The following is an 18,215-nucleotide window of genomic DNA, read 5'->3' as shown; positions in this document are numbered from 1 at the left end:
CTCCCAGCGACCGATAACAACGCTCACCATGTCATTTTTTTCCCCCTCGTGAAGCGACATGCCGCACGCTGGTAATTGGAATGACAAGAGCCGTGATTTTTTTTAATCCCTACCTTATAATTAAACATTTGCAGTCAATTTAAGAGCAAAATAAGGAGGCTGGGGGTGTGATATTCCTGGGAGGCATACAGTATCCCTGCGCCTGTGTGTGTGTGTGGGGGGTGATAGTAAATTGGATGGTTGTATGTGACTGGAGCAATTGTGAGGCTTGGAGCAGCAGAATGTGTGAAAGAAGCAGAGGCGAAGGCTCGGCTGGCAGCGCGGCGTATCCAGACGCAGCCAGTCAAATGATTAATAAGTAATCCTTTAAGTCACCCGTGAAGTCTGAGAGACGTGTACTTACGCTGGTATTACACAAACAACACACACACATTTACAGTAGGTGCCTGCGTGGCTTCACCAAATGATCAGCAGGCGGGTCCCCAGGAAGGAGCCGTGATTCACGCTGCGGTCAGGCAGTCACTGGGACCCCAGTCCATTTTCCTCACTTGACATTGATTTGCCGGATCGATAGAAGCTATTGGGAACATCGACATGATTAGTGGATAGTAATGAGAGGGAAACGCTGGACGGGATTGGTGGCAGCAAGAAGGAAGGACGGACGATGACCACCGCGAACGGGGCGGGGAAGCAGCTGAAGAAAGACTGAAGCAGGCCTGGCCGACCCGCAGCTCCCTGAGCGACATGCAGCTCTTTCTCCAGTTTCACGCGGCTCTTCAGCAACTGAGCCGCTGAACTGGCTGCAGTTTTGCTCAAGTGGCTGTTGAGATGATGGTTTATACAGGAAATAAGAGGAAAAAGTAATAGCTATTCCGGATAAATGCCAAAATATTGTTCAAAGACTTTGTCTGGCGTTTATTGTTGAAACATAAACAATAAACCTTGCACGTTCAGTGAGTGTGGGTCCTCAGATTTGGAGCGCCATCAGATCCACCATCAACACCACTGACAGGACTCAGTCCCACGTTTGACTCTGTCCTTCCCTCAACTAAAGGTCTGGCACGTGTTTCACCTGTGATTCACTGTTGAGGTGAGGTCCGTTGAATTCAGTGGAGTGAAGAGGAGACGCTCCAGTCGGCAGCGTGGCTCACACACACACAGACCGGGGCCACGTTATTGGTGGCAGGAGCCAAGTCCAAACATAGAGGAGTCAAATACACATTTCTATCTATGCCGCTTGATATTTCCAGGAGGATCAGGGTAAAATGGAGGGATTTGAAAAACACATGCACAAGAGACGTGCGCCGGGCGTGAACCTGGTGACACCCAGGGATGTGCTTTAACCCCTATACTAAGTCACGTGACCAGCTGCTCAGGAGAAGCCTCACAGCCATGTCAGGCTGTTTGTAGCATGTGGCTCTGTTCCGCAACACAGTAAAACAATGGGCTCTGAGTCTCTGACTGGTTGGCCATAAGGCTTCATGAAACAGTGGCCTTATTTTTAGAACTCAGTAGGTGGCGCTGTTGGTTTAAAAACCAGGTGAGGTTTCATTGAAATGGTTGTTCCAAAGTGCACGCCGGCCTGTAGTGAAAGGCAGATGAGGTTTCATGAAAAATTAGATATTTTTAGAGCTCAGCGGCGTCGTTGGTTTAAAAATGATAGATTGTGGTTTCACTGAAATCTAAAGATTTCTGAGCTCAGAGCGCCATCTAGTGGGTGCAGAAAATGAGGCTATCATCAGGACATCACGGCTTGTCAGGCCTCCAGCAACGCTACTGTCACCTGCTGTGCCATTGAACACTTTTGAATTTGCGGAATCATGATGTCCAACGCTTGATAATGAACGTAATAAGATAGATAACATTAAAGTGGGACAATAATATTCGGTGAAAATGGTGGAGGTCTGCACTCTCAATGTACTTTTCTGAGTCACATATAAGGAAGCGCATGTTTTTTTCCTCATCATAAACACCAACTCTGATGATGGTGAAGACAAGGCACTTCAACTGAAACCAGTCTTCTAAGCTGAAAGCTTGTTCCTGCCCTTCAGCCCACACGCAGTGACAGTGTTTTAAGAAGGTAAACGCTAGTGACGGGGCTGATGAGGCTTCATGAAACAGTGTCCCAATATCAAGAGCCCAGTAGATGGTGCTCTCTGTTCAAAATATCATTGAATTTGAACAACCATTTCAATGAAATGTCACCTCATTTTTGAACCAACAGCGCCACCTACTGAGCTCTAAAAACAAGGACATGGTTTCATGAAGCCTCATCTGTCCATCACTCGTAAACGCTGATGCAAGTACCAGGATACACTTGAGATGGAAGTAACACAACACTTTCTGGCTGCTGCGTCGGATCAGCCCTGTCTTTGGTTGTACAGCTTCTATCACCGCGAAGGTGGCTGCATGAGCTTGGCAGGAGAGTGAAGTGGGGTGGAGGATTTTCTGGTCAGGCTGCGTTTCCTCACTGATATTTCCATCTCACAGCAGTCAGTGAGCCGTCCCTAATCCAATTCCTGCCTCTAATTGCATAAGCACACACACCGAAACACACACACACACGCAGAAACAATTCACTAAATGTATAGACAGTTGTTGCGTACACCCACAGCACAGTGTCTTTGAGGCTAACTGCAAAGTAATAGTGACTGTTGTGCGCTCAGTAGAGAAACAGCGCAGGACAATAGGTGGATCAAATATTTTTGGACAATATTTCGTGACAGTTTTTCACTAGTTTTTAAGGAGGGCTTCAGAGTTATGGAGGCTCACTTGTGTGCTGAACACGTCTGGCATTTTTAAAGCCTCAATAAAAACATCACGTGTGACCCGAGGCTGGCGTGAGCGAGCTGCGTTTATGAAACAGGAGGCGACTCCAGGGTAAAGAGTGACAGCCTCTTTTGGAGTGATTCATTTGATGAACATTTTGATGTGGCATTAGCGTGGTTTGGTAATGTCTTAAAATAAAGATGAAATTGAAGGCTAAAAACATAACAGTAAAGACTGAAACAAACAAATAAAAATATATATTTTGTAGCAAATGAAGAACGAAAGCAGACCAGCAGGAGTAAGTTAGTATAACAAGAAGGAGGGCAAGAGATGTGTTTAAAACAAAACACTGGTTGTCAGGTTCAGGTGTCAGATGGAACAAGCAAGAACCAGACTGACAGTCAACTGTCTCCAGTCTTCAGACACCTGACTGGTGAAGCCGTGTGTGGTAGCTGAGATGTGCTGTTTCTAGCAAGTGATGAGGCTTCATGAAACGTTGTCCCCATATTCTGAGCCCACTAGATGGCGCTCTACGCACAAAAATATTTAGATAAGAACAACCTGATTTTTAAACCAACAGCACCACCTACTGAGCTCTAATAATAAGGACACTGTTTCATGAAGCTTCATCAGACCCCAACAGTTAAGCTTTAAAAGGCGTAAGTCAAAAACAAAACCAAAATACACGTTGCTTGAGAGACATTCCAGCATCTCACGCAAAGTTCTTTGGATCCGATCCAGATCCATTTCCGACTTATTACCAGCCATTCAACTTTCATATAAATGCATCAAAGGGTCAATGGACAGACAGAATTAAAGAACATAAAAATAAACTACAATTTAGTTCAAAACCAAACAGATTCCTTTTCCAGAGTTTACGTTGCGACTGAAGTCCATTTTCCAAAATCCTATGCACGACATCAAGAAACCCACTGGTGATAAGTGAGGGAGAATTGTGGGCAGTTGAGGTCCTGTAGAGGACAATGAGTCACCACAGCCACACCTGTGCGTGGTGAAGACTTTTGGACCCTCATTTGCATCTCGCTTGTGTTACTCACTTGTTTCCCCCATCTCATATTCACTGTCTCGGAGCAGTTCAAAGATGTCCACCTCCAGCTTCCCCGTGGTGGAGCGATTGCTGTTCTTGTTGATGCTGTCTTTGGCCAGAGTGATGGCCAGTCGCTCCCCTCTGCTGCACTCCATCGGGTCATCCAGGATGGCGGCTGCAGGGAAGACACACACACACGCACAGAGGCACTTTTACATGCTGCTAAACCACACACATCCTCAGAAGCAGGTCTGTGATGTCTGCACAGCTGAAACTGACGGCTGCTTCTCCTCAGTAATCATTTGCTGCACTTAAGTTAAGCTTTGCGCCTCTTTCATTTCATGTGAAGTGCAAAGCCTTAATGGCTCCTGTTCTGGGTGAATGAACAGACTTTCAGAGGCACCTTCAAATGTAAATATCAGTACGTTTAAGAGCTTCTTCCTGTGTCGACAAATGCAGCAAATTAAAGTAAAAAGTAAAATGAACGAACAAGAGAAAGAGTATTTCTGGATCTGTTTTTCTTCGCCAGCCATTGCCACATTTACGAGGCATGTGGCATGACGGATTAAATTATAAAGGAAATGGTTTAGCGCGCGCACTTTGCATGGACCATACGGCTAATTCACTCTGTCCCATATGAAGCGGAGGCGGGTGGGGGGAGATTGCAATCATACAATTTATTATGGTTGGTTTCGTCACGTAAACAGGGCGGATTAAAAGCAATACAACATCGCTCCCATGTGAGAAACGACCTTTGAGAAAATATGATTTCTATTTCACCAGCAAAAACACGTTTCAGGGTTCTGTGAGCCAGAGTGACTCCAAGAGAGACACAAACTTTCAGCCATCCTTCAAATAGAAAACCAATACTGTAGAACCATGTTAAGTCCAAGTAAGAACCAACTGGAAAGCACATAAGCCCAGAAGCACATGACCTTATGAGACAGAGTACACCATCAACTCAAGAACAAAACCTCTGTGACTGAAGACTGGGATGGTACATGGCTTGCTCAACAGCAGGGGTCACCAACATGGTCCCCGCAGAGACCAAGGGAGTAGCCCGTGGAGAGTTGGAAAAAGAAAGAAATAATAATACATTTTTTCATGTAATAATCATCTTATTATGTTGTGATTCCTTTTGTGTTACACCATTGGTAAGTATTGCAAATACTCAGCAATGAAACAGCAGTATTTGAGAGGGAGCTTCACAGTGGAGGGAGATTCATAGTGGAGGGAGCTTCATAGTGGAGGGAGCTTCACAGTGGAGGGAGCTTCACTGTGGAGGGAGCTTCACATTGGAGGGAGCTTCACAGTGGAGGGAGCTTCATAGTGGAGGGAGCTTCACGGTGGAGGGAGCTTCATGGTGGACGGAGCTTCATAGTGGAGGGAGCTTCACAGTGGAGGGAGCTTCATAGTGGAGGGAGCTTCATAGTGGGGGGAGCTTCACAGTGGAGGGAGCTTCATAGTGGAGGGAGCTTCACAGTGGAGGGAGCTTCAGAGTGGAGGGAGCTTCACAGTGGAGGGAGCTTCATAGTGGAGCATCATCGTGGAGGGAGCTTCACAGTGGAGGGAGCTTCACAGTGGAGGGAGCTTCATAGTGGAGGGAGCTTCATAGTGGAGGGGGCTTCATAGTGGAGGGAGCTTCATAGTGGAGGGAGCTTCACAGTGGAGGGAGCTTCACAGTGGAGGGAGCTTCATAGTGGAGGGAGCTTCACAGTGGAGCATCATAGTGGAGGGAGCTTCATAGTGGAGGGAGCTTCACAGTGGAGGGAGCTTCATAGTGGAGGGAGCTTCACGGTGGAGGGAGCTTCAGAGTGGAGGGAGCTTCACAGTGGAGGGAGCTTCACAGTGGAGGGAGCTTCACAGTGGAGGGAGCTTCATAGTGGAGGGAGCTTCATAGTGGAGGGAGCTTCACAGTGGAGGGAGCTTCATAGTGGAGGGCGCTAGTGCAAGTTCAAGCCTTTGCCCTACAGATCCGGAGCTTTGACATGGTGAGCTAAAATGAGCCCAAAACCTTCCACTGCTCCTCGTTCTTCCTCCGCTTAACTATAACTCAGAGCACAGCAGCAAATGATGAATAATCTGACCCTAAACTGAGCATCTATCAAGCCTCTCCATGGAAAACCACAGAACAACACAACATTCAGGAATGCGTCTCACCGCACACTTGTTATTACCCCACTGTTATCAACATAAGTTGCTCAAACAGCATGAAATGTATTGCGTCACATGTTTCCCAACATGTCAGCAGGTGACACACTGCAGCTTCAGGCATCATCAGGCAGTGAATGGCGAACCTCAAAATACATGTGGCTTTTTTGCAGCTTCCAATTGAATCTCATCAGAATTAGAGGCGCAACAGTGCAGCAGCTTGTTTGAAATGACCTGTTTTTCCCTGCTGATTGTACAGTTGAATCAACAACTAACCTTGGTGCAAACGGAAAAATACGTCCATTTATCTGATATAATCACCAAATTTGCAGTGGGTACGAGGCAGCGCCGGCTGCACACATGCGCTCAGATATCAAAGAGTCACAGTGAGGAAATGTTAACTAAAGGGCCCCGCGCTTTTAATTGCTGCGATAACAAATTCAATTCAGCCTCAGCCATGTGATCTCCTCACCTCACACGTGCTGTGTCCAAAAAGCCTGTCACTTTCTCTTCAGCCAATATTGATTTCTGGTCTAAGGCTCAACTAAAACACCATCGCCTTTTTCTACTGCAACAACTGGAATCCATGACGGGCCCAACACACGTCAGCTGCAGCCTGCTGAGTTCAATTATCGAAGGCATGGAGTTTCTGCCGACGTATTTGACTGGTGGGTGTTAAAACCAATGGAACAATTTGCTCCTAAAATGTCGGCTAAGAAGAAGAGGTGAAGGGGGATCTATCAACATGAAGTGGAGTGGAAATGGAAAAGTTGTTCAAGGAATAAAAATCGAATAAATATTTCAAAAAGTGGTGAGCTACAGTTCTTTAGTGCATTCCTGTCAATGCAAGTATTGCATAAAACAATCCATGTATCATTCTTCTCCCGTCACATTTTCTGAGCAGAAAACAATGTGCTCCCTCCTCCTCATCAAATACCAACAGCTGAAACCATCGGCGGCCAACTTGTCCGCAGAGGAGGGATCCACTGAATGAATGAAGCATATAATTTTGACGTGGCCCGGTCTCTGAGGATTTGACATTTAGGAGAAGTCGATACATGACAGCTGGCAAACAAGCAGGACTGATTGCACAAGGGGAAAACATGAGTTGGCCCTTGATCTATAGGAAGCAATCAATGAAGCCTTGTGGAGGTGGAGGTTTGGGGAAGTCACGAACGTGTGGACGAGGGGAGGAGAGATTTCTCTGGGGCGACGGAGCTCACCGTCTGCTACAGCCCTCTCAGATACACTGCAGTAAATCAGACATAAGTCAAAACCCTGCAGTAGTTTACATTCTCTTTATTTACTCACTTTAATGCAAAAGGGCTCAAGAAAAGATCAGTGAAGGATCCAATAGAACTTTCAGAACGGCAATATATGCTTGTGGCTACACTCTTAAGTTGCACATCACTCGCTGAATCTTTGTTCCAGCAGCATGTGGACATCTTGTCGGAGAGCAGAACTCTCAGGTCAAAACCTGGGACACGAACATGATCCGCCTTTAAAGCTGGAACTTGACTTCAACGGTTGCAGCGCATTATGGGACATGTAGTATCGGCGTGGGAGTAGATGGTGCAAGCGGACCATTAATAACCACGTAATGCTTAATCTAGAGGTATATTTACACAAAACTCAACATTTGGTTTCATCTTCTTTAGTCACCATCCTAAGCTCTTTCAGATGAACACATTCTCACTCCCTCGGCGTCAAATTGCGACTCTCTTCAAATGACTTTGGGTCCGATGTTGATGCCGAAAGTCACGTCGCGTGTCACGTAACATTCGCTCTGAACACGACGTTGTGTCAGTAGGTCTCCAGACTTCCATTATCTCGCTCTTGTCTCTGACCTTTTCCAAATTTCTTCCGCGCTCGAATTCCTATTCAGCCGTAACTCTCGTTCCTCGTTCTTCCTCGCTCCACTTTCGTTTCTCTCCCAGTCTCCATTCAGTCCGTGTGTGAGCTGTTTTCTAAGTCTCACTTTTTAGTTATATCTCTGTCTAGTTTATTCCTCGTGTGCGTGTGTGTATTCACCACCACCAAGTGCTTTCTGTTTGATCGCCACCTGGTTAACTCCAGGTGTGTTTTCTGCTCTCCCAGTTAGTAGGCTGTGATTCCAATTCGCCTCTCTTGTTTTCCAGATTCTTCCCCAGTTCCTGTGTGTTGATCCCGGTCCGCATTTTGCTTCCCGGCGCCTTTAGTTATTAGTTATTTGTCTGTCTATTTATTTTGTGCATTCCATCGATTAAATCTTATTCAATCGTAATTTAATCACGTGTTCCGCGTCTTCTGTCGACCAACACTAACTGCACTTGGGTTCATTCATCCGCCATCATGACAGAACCTTTTCACCGATAAGACACTGAAGCCGCCGCCTGTTGCTAAAGAAACAGTTTATTTCTGTCAAATCTAATTGACTGACTGAGATCAGTGACGAACATCTCATGCACATGAGTATTCCTCTCACATCCTCTTCAGCTGAGCAATTTTTAACCATAACAAATCCCTTATGTTGTGCGGAGGGAGAGTGGGAGAACGAGGAACGGCACTACATCAATTCTTCAATAAGACAGTCTGCAACACTTCATCAGTTTACAAGTCAAATAGTCAACGTCCTACTTTCTGAAAGTGTGGCGCCCTAACCATCCGGCCGTCACACTGCCTGCGATAACAACAATCCAGTTATGCATTCAACCTATCAGTGCATTTTATCACCCATGGATCGAACATCAAAGCTGGAGAATTGATGTGAACCATGACTGGAAATGGCAGCGCGAAAATGATGTGAACTCAGATGATTATGTTCTTGAGAAACTGATGTAGACGTCGGTCATGTACAATCTCCTTATCAGGAGCAACTTGGATGGTTAAACCTCTCGTATGGTATCATGTTACGAGAGCGGTTCAGAGATGATCCAGAGGAACAACTCTCAATGCTAGTTAGCAAAGCTGAGCCAGAGGCACCTTTAAGAGCAGCTCGTACAACGGCAGCTGGTAACATTGTCTTACTCTGCTCTCCTAGTTGCCTTGAGAAAATGTGCGGTGAATTTTATGCCTCGCACCATTGACCACAGAAAGCCAGAGTTTGAGGACAGGTGGAGACAGGTCTTCTACGCCTTGAGAGTAGCGCCATACTGAGTTCACCTTCAGAGCCGTGCAGTGTTTTATGCATACGTAGGGACGGAGGGAGGCCATGAATGAGAGAAGGGGCTGTGTGGGAGGAATACGACAGCACTTTCACAGAGTTCAGTCCGCGCACACTGATTCCCACACCAATGAACAAGCTCTTGGTCTGTGAGCAGCTTCTTCCTGCTGAAGACCAGGGTTGCCGGACAAGTCAGGCTCTCTCCAAAATGGTAACATGAAAACGAGTAAGTGCTGACAACATTTCTTTCAACACCACAATCACATTTGATATTTGAGCATTTAGATTCGATTAGATGCCCTTTGTGTGTCCCTCTGTGGGACTTGAAGGGTAAAACAACGAACAGCTTTGTTTGAAACCACAATAGAAGAATGTCAAAGCACAAAGTGGTCGTGCTCTGCTGGCGCTCCAGCAAGATTGTTTGCTTTGTGTTTGGAACAAAATAATCCAAGCAAGGCCAATAGATCAGCTACTGAAGTTGCAACAACCCATTCTCTTTAATCAAAGTTGAACCTTTCCCCTCCATCCCACTGCTCTTTGTCCTAGTCTAAAAACAGTATTCACAAATGTGTAATATCACGTACATAAATTGACATATATTTTCTGCAGTCACCTAAAATGATCCAATAGAAGCAACAGATGCTCAGTACTCTCAGATGATACATGATATTTTGAGAAGCAAACGGTTGTACAGATTCCTCTTGTTGAAATCTTGACTCTATCAAATCCAGGATCTGCTCCGGTCTTCTCCTGGACTCCAGCTCCAGAATACTGAACAAATGAACTGGATCGTCGGCGGCCTTGTAATTCATGCTAATGTGCTCCACAAGCCTCGGTTGGGATCGAGGCAAAGCCATTAAGTTCCACTGGGGCCTGGTCCGCTCATTCAATTAAATGCTCTTCAGAATATGGAGAATGTTCAGCAAACACTCCTTCAATTGAAATCAGGTTGGAAATCATAAACACAGACACGTTTCCAATAAATACGTCTGCTTCTGGAGTCCGCGAGTGACTTGTTACATGCTAGGAAGTGCAAATCGATTCAGCGAGAGGAAACAAAATCAATGACGCCGCTTATCTTAAAACAATTTGTGGCAGCGGTTGAAATGATGTCATACATGAGAATATGCACGGCAAACGTTGAGGGGATGAGAAAAAACCAACCCTTAAAAAAGCACCTTAACTCACACGTCTTCGCCAAGCAACAGACAAAGCTGCACAGTGAAGTACTAACACATTTTGTGACTAGCTTTGAGCACAGTTTTCACAGTAGATCTACTATAGCAAGGAAGGTATTGAAGACGCAGTGAAAAAGATGGGTCAAATGTTCATTTCATTTGAGGACCACACAGCAACTGGTGCATTTCAATTAACAGTTCAACATCCACACTACTACCAATACTGTATTTCCGCCCCCATGTTTAATATAATAGAAATGATTTACTCCTGTTGAGGGCTGGGGAATGGGTCACTCATTGCTTAGTGATGGGGGAACTTTGAAGCACGAAGGCATGAGGTATATTGTGGCAGTGAGTCTGTACAAACTGGCTCTGCACTGCAACAAACAAAAGGTGCCAGGTGACTAGAAAACACAGCGCAAAAAGCCATGACAGGCGAGCGAACAGCTGTTCTTGTATCGCCTAAATCTGAGCTCCACAACACGGCGAGGCCTGAAACAAATCACAGCTACAAACTCACTGACAAGTAAAACATTTCAGATCTTGACTCCACCACTCGGAGACTTGTGTTTGATGTGTCCTGAAAAATAAATCTACCTTGTGGGAGGGGGAAACCAAATCGAACCGTATGGGATGGAGGAAAATATGGAGGCATTCTCTCTGAAGTCTGTTGACATCATCGTGCTGTTTAAATGTCTCGCTGGGATGCATTTCCTACGGTCACATGTCATGACTCGGAGATACTGGACAGCATGGCTCGACACCCGATGGTTTTAGGGGTTGACTGTGAAACATATTTATATACGTGGTCCATTAAACATCCACCGGCATGCCAGCACATCAAAAGTACAGCGTGTGAAGATCATCCCATGAGAAGCAGAGATTGTCCACGTATTAAAAGAGTCTGCCGCAGAATGAAGCAAGAACAAGAGACAAAATGAAATGAGGTCGTCGTGAAGGTCAGGGACCCCTTATAGAAGCTGGCTTCCATTAAGCTGCTTTACAGTTCGTGTGATCGGATTTTTCCTGTCTTGGTGCTGGTCAGAGAGGAAAAACAAGGTGGAATAAAGGTGGATCAGAACTAGAGTGACAATGTTGTGTTGATGTTGTCAGACATCAACACAACACCCCTCATGACAGAAGCCATGAGGGGTGTTTTATCATCCCAGTGGAAGTTATAAGTTATAAGACGATAGTTTGGGGGTAAATCGCAGATATGTGCATGTACAGGGGACATGGCTGCCTTGCTGATGTTCCTCGTCACGTAATCTGGAAATATAGATCGGATTGGGGAGAAAGCATCGTGTAAATTGCTCTGATGAAAAACTACTCTGCAGAAGACTGTGGTATAAAAAGGTGCAAATTTGGACTCATAAAAATGCAGATAGATGTAACTTTGATCCATGTGAAAACTGAGTCAAATCAAATTGGGACAATTGAAGAGCCTGTTGGAAGCAGTCCATCCAAGTGGACTTTTGCGTCCTGTACTGACGCCAAAGGCAGCCTTCCGCGCCACATGTCAATGGAAAGGCATTTCAATGGAGTGAAATAGGTTTTTCTTCCATTGCAGTGCTCATTGGGGATCCTTCGAGGGGCTGAATTATACTGGATCTCATTTGCTACTTACAACTGCTTACGTGGCTCTCGTCCTTTCGTCCTATGCCGCGCATGACGAAACATTGAAAGCCTTTGTTCTCAGTATAGGACGCAAAAGTCCACTTCCCCAACGTCATTCTATTTCGCCATAGGAATGAGGATGTGCTGCTGGACCAGATGGAGGCGACTGATGGAATCCACAACCAAAAGGTTTAGAGGTAGGGGCTACGTGTGGAGACCGAGTTCCTTGGAAAAAAAAGGAGTCAAGCAAGGCAAACAATGGGGTCATGGGTGAACCAAAGGACGGCCCATCAAAGGATGGTCTACTAAGATGACACCTTATATTCAATGAGGAGAAGAGCAGAGGTACTAGCCTTACAGTACCTGTACTCCATCTATATTATAGTGTAATATAGAGATGTAAATTGTGTCAGGACCATTGGAGGAATCAAATAAAAAGCAAGGTATATTTTACGCGCTTCATAAAACCTACTTATGGGAGTGAAAGATCCTTGACAAAAGCCTAAAAAAGACAATTTATTTTCAGACTGGATGAAGACCTGCCAAGCCCCTGGAGAAAACCTGGAGTTCCAGGGAAGCGACGTGGGATATGAAGCGTGTCATACACGCTCTGACACTCTCCATAAGATGATTGCTGTTGAAGTTTGGCTCATGATTGAGTCGGAGAGGAAGTTTTACACTCGACATCGTCGAAGGATTTGAAGATGTAAAACAGGAAAAAAGAAGCGGAACAAGAAAGAAGGAGCAAGTCAAAGATGAGAAAAGGGAGTTCGGAAGTCGTGGGAAAACAGATATAGGCAGAAGGGTGACACACTGCTGGGAGTTTCAAAGACAACACTGCTCATTTGCAGCAGTGTTCTCCATCAGACACCGCCGTCACACCACGCTCCTCAATATGCAGTTTCTTCCCATTTGGCAGTAGAAACCTGCACGACTCGGCAAACAGGATCAGTAATTGCAAACACCAATCACTGTCGTGTGGTGCGGCCGGTGAAGAATACGGGGATCAACAACAACCAGAGGATGATCAGATGGCCGTCTCCTCGCGTTGCAGTGATTCAAACCGGCAATAATCCGAGCAAATGGGCGGAATACTGAGCTGCGCTCCAGCATTGACATGCAACTTGGCTCTGCTGTTTATTTACAGCCCATTACATGTGTTCAGTTTCCAAAGATCCATCGCCAAATATGACTGTTAAAGAAGGCGATTTCCTCGGACTGGAAGCTTTAACTTTGATAACAGCCTCCTGACGCTCCTCCACATAAAGTGGAGGTGAATCAAGCCGATGGTCTAATTCATGAAAGAATAAATTGAAGGGAAGAACGTGACTCACTCCTGTGGGCAGCGGAGCGGCACATGCTGCGCAAAATCAATGGCTAATGACAAAAGACAATAATTACAAGGCTGTAATCTCAGGCTTCCTGTTGACAGTTAATGACTTCCTGAATAGAGGGGCTCCACTCCGTAGGCTCCCACCCATGGGACCCTGAAGATTAGCACTGGCCCAGGTCACGCAATTCCGCTCATCCCAGCAGGAGCAGGGCGTTCGCCATAGTTGATAAAGCCCTGTTTTATTGTCGCATCAGTGAGGCAATCGCTCAGTATTGAAAGCAAAACGGGGGAAAACTGTGTCCGGACACGGCAGAATCCAGTGGGAGGGAATTAAAGTCTAAATATTGGATCCCACTGAGGACAATGATGTGTCTAAGAAAGTGAAAGTGAAGGTTGGCAGCTGTTGGAAACCGTGTGCCCTCAGATTACTGTGCCAGTTTAACTCGCTTGTATTCTCTGGTGTGCGCTGCCAACTCCTTGGCCTCCTACACATTCATACCTCTCTGTTTGCAAGAGCGCGTCAGATTTATCGAGATGGAGAAGATATCTCGCCGTGTGAAACGGAGAATCACTGCAGTTGAGGGAATAATGGGGGATCTACTTAATCTTTCAGACAGGACTCAAGAGAGGAAAGTGTCTGCATGAAATTTATGTCAGGCAGATTTTATTGAATTTGTATTCTGCCTTTGTTTACACCCTGCAAACAAGCCAGCACACACTCCGAGTAAATAGCGACCTGAAGAGCGAGGGAGTTTTTTTTCAGGTGAATTCCAGGTTATCCAAGTGCCTTAACCTTTTTGGATCAACTTTTAGTGAGCCAAACTTTTTGTAGACACCACTTAAGATGGGTTGATATTCAATATCATCTCAAACAAAGAGATTCCTACAAACATTCTTCTTCTTGACTTACTTTCAACAGTGGACCATCTCCGTTACCATATGGTTGCAGTATATATATATTCCTTTCAATAACATATTATGCAAGTATAAAGTTTATTATGCTGAAACGCGTTCAACCTGAACATTGTTGTTGTTGTTGTTGTTGTTGTTGTTGTTGTTGGCCAAAACAGGCTTTGTTGTCCCAGTGCTTTGGGCAGGCTGCATGACAAGGATTTAAAAAGTACCACGAGCAGAATGAGGAAGGGAGATGAATAGAACAAGCAATTCAAATTGTAACACGGTTTTAATAACCTCCGCTGATTAAATGAGAGCAAGACAGCACATGTATTAGAATTAGAAATTATTTATGTTTTTATTGAATTAGTCTTCCGTGTTTCAGTGAGTGCAGCGCCCCATCAAGCCTGGCCTCTCTGCAGCTTCTGCACCAGATGATCCGCCGACATGGTGCTCAGTCCTTCCACGACTCGCCGTCCAGCCTTCGCCGTCTCTTCTCCACCAGCCTTCTGTACTTGTACTGCATGTGCCTCACCAGTCAGCCAGTTTTGGGATCACATCTGGAGTGTTTGTCCCCAGCAATAGGCAATGGACATTTCCCAAGTCTCACGTTTTGCTTGAGAATGCTCAACAATGAGGCTGGACTCATTTCCAGCTCACTCATTAAAACGGATAACAGCAAATCGATGGCCGTGGCGATACTTTTGGCAACGTCCCTGAAGACCTATTGACAAAGAAACCAGCACCAAATGCCGCTCAGAAATGGCTCTCATGCATGTTTAATTCTGCAGAAGGTGGGGGCAACAATGGTGAATGGCTGAACCGCGACATATAAGTGGAAGTGAGCGTTGCAACATGTCGCACAATAAACACAGTGCTTCACTTCAACGTGGGCTCCATCGCGAGACACCACAGAGCATGAAATGGAGTCGGTGGAGAATCTGTCACAAGAGTACTCAGACTGATGAAAATGGATGCGGCTAGGTGGGTTAGGGAGTGGCGGGCGTCAATAAGAAAAATGATGGGCTCCCACAAAAAAGCAGGCGGATAAGATTGCCGGCGGCAGATTAACATCTTGGTCCTGGTGGTCACCCCTCCGTGTGTAAACAGTGTCATCACATTCTAGACAAACAATGAGGAGTCGTGTTATTAATTCCACCCTCTCGGTCCAGAGGAGGCTGAGACAAATCTATTCCTGCCTCGGGTCACGCGAGGCCCTGAAAGCTGATGTTGCTGAACATGGTTACCACTGTGGCTGCTGAGGCTTCATGAAACTTTGGATTTCAACAACCGTCGCAATGAAACCTCACCTCATTCTGGAAACCAACTGCACCAGGTCTATCAATAAGGACACTGTTTCATGAAGCTTGTGCAAAACCTCACATGCATTCTGGTTGACAGATTTGTTGAAAAAAAGTGCAAGATTTAGGGGAAAGGGAAACAGTTTGAGGTCAGCTGGATGCCTGTAGGTCACACCTCTGCACAGGGACTCAGTAGAAGGCAGAATTTAAGGTCTTTTTGAGCAGAAGGTTTGTCTGCAGGGTTGGTTCAAGACAACAAGCAAACTTTGGATGTCGTCCAGGACCTTATTAGATTCACGAGGACGAGGGGAAGCTCATTAATCTTGACACCAGCAGGAGGTCCATCAGCTCCCCGTGGCTGAAGTGACCACGGAAGGGGGGATTATCTCCATGCTGTCAGCATCGGCACACAGCAGTGAAAGATGGACTTCTGAATTAGAATTCAATTCCCGTTTTGAAATATCCAGGTGTTACAGGGTTCAGATCTCAGGAGCCATCACATGAACACGCCGTGGACTGGCTCGAATTATGGGAATGTTGAGGTTAAAGGTGATGAATCAGATTAGACTTTAATGGAGACCATGACTCAAAGACAACAGACCAGGACAAAGGCATAATGAAGGTACGACAACCGTTTGCTGCAGCGTTAAACACGGATATATCTCCTCTCTTTTGTCCACGCTTCAAAGAGCCTCACCGCAATAATCGTAAGTGACTTTACAACGCTTAACGTTTGACGCCATTTGAGGCAAAAGCACGGCTAGAATCTAAAACTTAACTCATCGATCCTCTCCTGGAGTCACGGGAAATGAGTCAAGAGAATCTCAACAGCAATTGAGAATATGGATGAAATAAATAAAAGGAGCAGATAAAGTGACAGGGAAAGATGGAGAAAAAGTGAAAATCGGATTGCGCTGGGCCGCGGCCTGACAGATTGTGATGGAGGGAAGAGCGATGAGCGGCAGCCGGCGGGAGAGTGATGTCTGTGCTACAAGGATAATCCAGACGACCATGAAGATGAGTGGCTGTAGGACGGTTATTAAGATGAAAACAGTGAGGATGTTGACGTTGGGGTGCAATTTCTGAGCCCAGGGGACAACAGACAGGCAGGTTGGCAGGCAGGCATGTGGTGAGTCCTCTGGGCTTTCCAGCTCTCCGTGGGTGTCATTACCTGTCACTCAGCCTATCTCCCGCAACATGCCTGGCCCTCCAGACAAGAGCCACCGGCAGCCATTGTCTAAAGGTCAACGCAAAAACAGAGGCGCCGGGAATATGGGCAAGGTTAAAGGAGACGAAAGGCAGGAAGGCAATGTTTACATCAAGAAGCTAATACATTTAGCCGCACAGGTTTAAGAGAAGCAATGAAGTCACAAGTTGAAACGGATACAAGAGCAAGGGCGTCAGTTTGTTACAAGAAGCAGCGGTGAGCAAGGAGAGACGTTAGCAAACGTGACATTTGACAAGCGGCGGGGACGATGACTAGAAGGGGTTTCGCTTTAGATAAGGCTAAAAGCAACACAGGGCCACTACATGCTTTAAGTGTAATATATTGTATATATGTATCCTTTCTCATGAATCTCGCTTTACTGAGACTTTTTATCCACTTCAGGCCAGGGTTCGATGGTTTGAAGGACTTGTGTGTGATGCCTGTTCACAACAGGAAATGAGAAAAGGCAACAGGGTTTACATGACTACCGTAGTGAGAGCCCACACCCAACCCTAACACATAAGAGCAGCTGTGCTGATAAGGCAACAGCAAGCAGGGTTTTCGCGAGTGTGACTCACGTCACATGGCCTCAAACGTATTGAAACAAAGTGGAAACATTGTAACAAAGTGATAAAACATAGCACAGGTGGACTTGAATGTGACGGTGTGACGGCTTGTTTTTCACTGAAAAATCCTGAAAGAAACATCATAACATCTGAAGTCAGTTGTGCATTCCAGTCGGACATGAAAGGACGGACCGCTGCTGACTGGAGAGAGCGATTTACTTCTCATGACTGACAATGTTTTTGTTGTCACCAGTTCAGGAAACATCAAAACTTTCCCCTCTGATTCATTGTTTCTCTGTCGTGTCTTTATTGGCTGCGTTCCGTCTTTTCTTTTTTTCTTTTTTTGTTTGGTTGGGGGAGCGGGAGGGAAATATCACTGTTATGCCATCCATAATTCTATGGCTATTGTATTTCCATCCCACGTCAGACTGGTCACAGTAAGACAGGGGTGACTTTCATGACCTGGTGTCCAGCCCTGGCCCTCCGGGGTTCAGTTCAGTCCCAGCAGTTCTACTGTTAACAGCGACGCCATCAGAGAGGTACTTCCTCACAATGTTCAACAAACCACAAAAGCACTCAGAGAGCACAGACCTCCTGCCGTAATATGATTTCTTTTGTCGGCGCACGCAGGGAACATCACCGCAATCAAGACAGATAAATGCAGGCGAAAGGCAGCGGTCAATCCATATTTGTCTGTAGATGATAAGCCTGGAAGGTACATCGTGGAGAGTTTCCCTGCAAAGATGGAAGGGCTTTGTTGCTCCTCAAAAACCCGAGCTGAATGAAGACGTTCCTAATCAATACGAATGTTTGTCCAACGTACTGAAGATCCGCCGGCAAGGTTGGGTACTCATTAACTTTCAAGGAAATATTTCTATTTTTGACTCTCCGTTCCCAACTATCCTTGGGGTCGGCGTATTGACTTTTCATCACTGTTCCAGGGACAACACTGAAGTCAATGACACAGCAAGTATCAATCACCAAAAAGGACCTTCAGCAACATTAGCGC

The 18,215-nt window shown here is 45.8% G+C and overlaps 1 protein-coding gene across 5 annotated transcripts in view; it reads right to left on the bottom strand.

Annotated features, from left to right (window-relative positions):
* grik4 (glutamate receptor, ionotropic, kainate 4) overlaps window positions 1-18,215 on the bottom strand; it is a 281,752-nt gene that overhangs the window by 129,444 nt on the left and 134,093 nt on the right. For 4 of the 5 annotated variants that reach the window (XM_053872391.1, XM_053872394.1, XM_053872393.1 and 1 more), the window contains one exon: window positions 3,828-3,992. The exons of the other annotated variant lie outside the window; for it this stretch is intronic. In XM_053872391.1, coding sequence (XP_053728366.1) covers window positions 3,828-3,992 — 165 coding nt within the window. The remainder of the gene's footprint in view (window positions 1-3,827; window positions 3,993-18,215) is intronic. 5 annotated transcript variants of the gene reach the window in all.

The sequence above is a fragment of the Synchiropus splendidus genome, chromosome 8, assembly GCF_027744825.2.
Source record: "Synchiropus splendidus isolate RoL2022-P1 chromosome 8, RoL_Sspl_1.0, whole genome shotgun sequence".
NCBI classification, from domain to species: Eukaryota; Metazoa; Chordata; class Actinopteri; order Syngnathiformes; family Callionymidae; genus Synchiropus; species Synchiropus splendidus.
This window is presented reverse-complemented; position numbering and strand designations above follow the sequence as displayed.